Source organism: Parasteatoda tepidariorum, chromosome 2 (genome assembly GCF_043381705.1).
Source record: "Parasteatoda tepidariorum isolate YZ-2023 chromosome 2, CAS_Ptep_4.0, whole genome shotgun sequence".
NCBI lineage: Eukaryota > Metazoa > Arthropoda > Arachnida > Araneae > Theridiidae > Parasteatoda > Parasteatoda tepidariorum.
The window spans coordinates 62,070,967-62,074,375 of NC_092205.1; the positions used below are offsets into that span (position 1 = coordinate 62,070,967).

Sequence of the window (3,409 nt, forward strand, 5' to 3'; positions counted from 1 at the left end):
CTGAATTCGATTCTTAACGAAAAACATGGTTTCATCGAAAAAACTGCGTGGAGCTGAAAGAGAAAACGTAGAAGATGCTTTGTTAAGATGGTTCGAAATCTTGTTCAAAATGTAAAAATCTTGCATTCTTTGCACATTGTAGATAAGAAAATTGATGAACTCAATTTAAAATCAAATTGTGTTCAATCAAAAATCACAAATTTTTTTCATAAAAAGTGAAAATAAAACTAATATTTAGCGACGTAATTACTTTTTCCATCAATTTTTGCTTTATTATCTGTTAATTAGTTAATAATTTTTTAAATAACTTATGCAAAATTGCAAAGCCAATTTTCAATCATTCAACTGTCTTATGCAAAAAATATTCTTCAAAAAATTTGGATATAGTGAACCATCGGTTATAGTGGACACATTACTGAGTCCGCAGACGGTTCACTATAGCGGGGTTCGACTGTATAATGAATATTATTTCCTGAAGCCAATATGTAGCCTAGGTCCCCTTGACAAGAAAGTCCTTGTCAGTGCATCCTTGACTACATTGCACAAACTATATTGATAACATTGCGCATTGATAACTTGATTACATTGCACGAACTAACTTGGCTATTAAGGTTTTTCTAGTTTTGTTCCTCCTCTTTGTTTCCCATTTTTCATTAGCAACTTTGCATTTTATATTTCAAATCACTTGTTTCTTCTCATTTCTGGCAAATCTTGAAAATGGGTGCCAATTTTTGAGTGCTTGAAACTTGTCAACTGCTTCCAATCTGTGTATTTTTGAAGCGAATGAAGTTTTTTTATAAAGTAATATCTTGCCACTTCAGTTTCTTGGGAATATTTATTTAATTGTCATCTATTTATATGTGTTGTATATATACACTGCTGCTGCCATAAAAATGTCTAAATGGGTCAAAATGCCCTTTTTTCTTCTTTTTTTTTCTTCAGTTTTGTGCTAGTGTTGCTTTTTTTGTGGTTCCTAAGCACTAATTTCTGGGTTTCTTATTTACCCAACAAAAAGTGCAATTGCGCATATATTGTGCACAAATTGCTATGTAGTTTATTTTTCTTAGGCATTTAAAATATTATCCCAATCAAACATTAATTTGCTTGTTTAACTGTTACCTGTTTTTGCTCTTATGAGTTATGATATTTTGTGACCCTGTTTTTTGAAGTTATATTACGTTCCAGTTTAGTCCTTTCATGTCCTTGTTTTTTTTTACACATTATTTTGCCTCTATGCCTTTCCTGCATGCTAGCAAAGAGAGATTTAAAAATCAAATAGCATTAAAACTGGTAATCAGCTAATATGCAGCTAATGGGTTAGTTGTACTATAGTTACACTTAGGACATCACCTCCACATTTTTATCTTAAAGTGTGGTGTGTTGGTACAAATGTTTTGTGTGGAGAAGTATCAGTACCAATTTTAATATGGATTTATTCTAGAAGATGGGATAAAATGATTATCAAAGCGGCTAATGGTGGTCAAAATAGAGTGCTCCTGGTGGATTTTGTGGAGATTCAATATACAAAGCTGGATGTTTTTGCAGTTTTTTTCATTTGCTATCTGATTTTTCTGCTGGTAGTGGCCAGCCTAATGGAGTATTTCTTCTAGATTTACAATGATAGATTAATTGTTCTGTAACTACACTAATGGACTAGTTGTTTTAGAGCCATGCAAAATGAACTAATACTTACCTGAAGTCTATAATGAGCTTCAGGTAATTAGAAATTTTTTATTTGGAATAGATGTAGGCATTCTTATGCTCAGTACAAGAAGGATGTATGGAGTTTCATATTATCTGAATATTTTCTAGCAAATTACTCTTCTTTTATAATGCTTTGTTTTATCTTAGATGTATACATTACATGTCATATATTAGGGGAGTTCTTAGGTTTCTTAAATAGACATCATATTTTACAATTGTAAATAAATATACATCAATAACAATATTAACCAAGTTTATGTAACTTTTGTGAAAATCTAAACTGTCGTTGAAGTCTAATTTAAATCCTCGTCATACAATATTAACATAAAAAGTTGAAAGGGGATCTCAATCTTTCAAAATGTTCCCTCATCTGTCTTTGAAGTAAGGCAAGTTTTTTACTTGCAACCGTAATATTTTGAGAAATGGATGATTTTTCATTCAATAACCTGTTTCTGCCATTAGCCTAAAACATCAGGGCTCTCACGGGTCAGGGAAAACATGATATTGTCAGGGAATTATATTTTAACTCTTAAAAAGCAGGAAAAGTTGTAATTTTTTGCAAAAACCTGGAAAATTCCTATATCATACCTGGAAAATAACCAGTCTTAGCTAGTAACAGTAATCAATTATTGCAATTTAAGCAATTATTTTATAAAATTTCACTTTTTTAGAGAAACTTTTCCATGTTACCTTTCTCATTCTATTATATGTTTTTGCTCACAAAATCTGACATTGCAAATTTAAAAAAATCAAAGTTTTGGGATGAAAAATTGCACAGTATAGATTAAATATGGTATGGATTTTTGTTGCGATTTGCCTGATATGCCTGGAAAAGTCAGGGAAGTTTTTTTTTCTGTAATTGAGTGGAAAGCCTGATCATGTGTACATAGAAAAATCCACTCATTCCAGTCATTATGTAATTAATATTATACAGTGTGAATTGACTTAATACATGCAATGTAATAGTTCAGTTAAATCAAGCGGTATGTGATGTGAATCATACAGTATGAAAAATTTTGTTAAATCATACAACCCTATTTAATTTTGCCCATTTCCACTGCAATAGAAATTTAATGTATTACTATAGCATATTCTTTACATGTAAGGTGAAAAAGCATTTATTTTGATATAAAATCATTTTTCTACATAAATTTGAAATGATTTGTCAATAACTCCTTGTGTAACTTCTTTAAATATATGTTTATGTTTCAAATCTTCTTTTAATTCATTTTTTTACTCTTTATGTTTTTGGAAAATTTTAACTTTTGAAACTATTTTTATTTCTCTTTCATCTGTAAATAAAGTATTATGTTTTCAGGCTCTAGTGTGGAATAGTAGCAACGGTGAGTGCATAGATAAACTTCGAACAGAGTCTCCAGTCTTAGACCTTGCAGAGTTAAAAATGAATCAAAAATCTTATTTGTTAGCTCTAACTGAAAAAACTTTAAAAGTTTATGGCTGGAATTGTTCATGAAAATTATTTTACTTAGTGATTATGAAAAATAAGTTTATTTTTTTATGTATTTATGTCTTTACTAGTTAAATTCTTATGCAATTGATAATGCTCAAAGCTAATTTGCATGCTTTTATGCAATATTCCTCATTTTCTATACATTTAGGTATCAACGTTTTTTAATCTGTACATTTTGTAAATATACATCTAAATTGTAAATAAAATTCTCGACTATTTTTGTAATTCAGAAAA

At 29.7% G+C, this 3,409-nt stretch overlaps 1 protein-coding gene across 1 annotated transcript in view; it reads left to right on the top strand.

The window, feature by feature from the left end:
- Positions 1–3,409, top strand: part of LOC107451266 (mutagen-sensitive 302) — a gene marked incomplete in the record, with an annotated part of 30,217 nt that extends 26,808 nt beyond the window's left edge. The window contains 1 exon segment of the mRNA XM_071177665.1: positions 3,023–3,409. Within this exon segment, the coding sequence (XP_071033766.1) occupies positions 3,023–3,178 (156 nt within the window).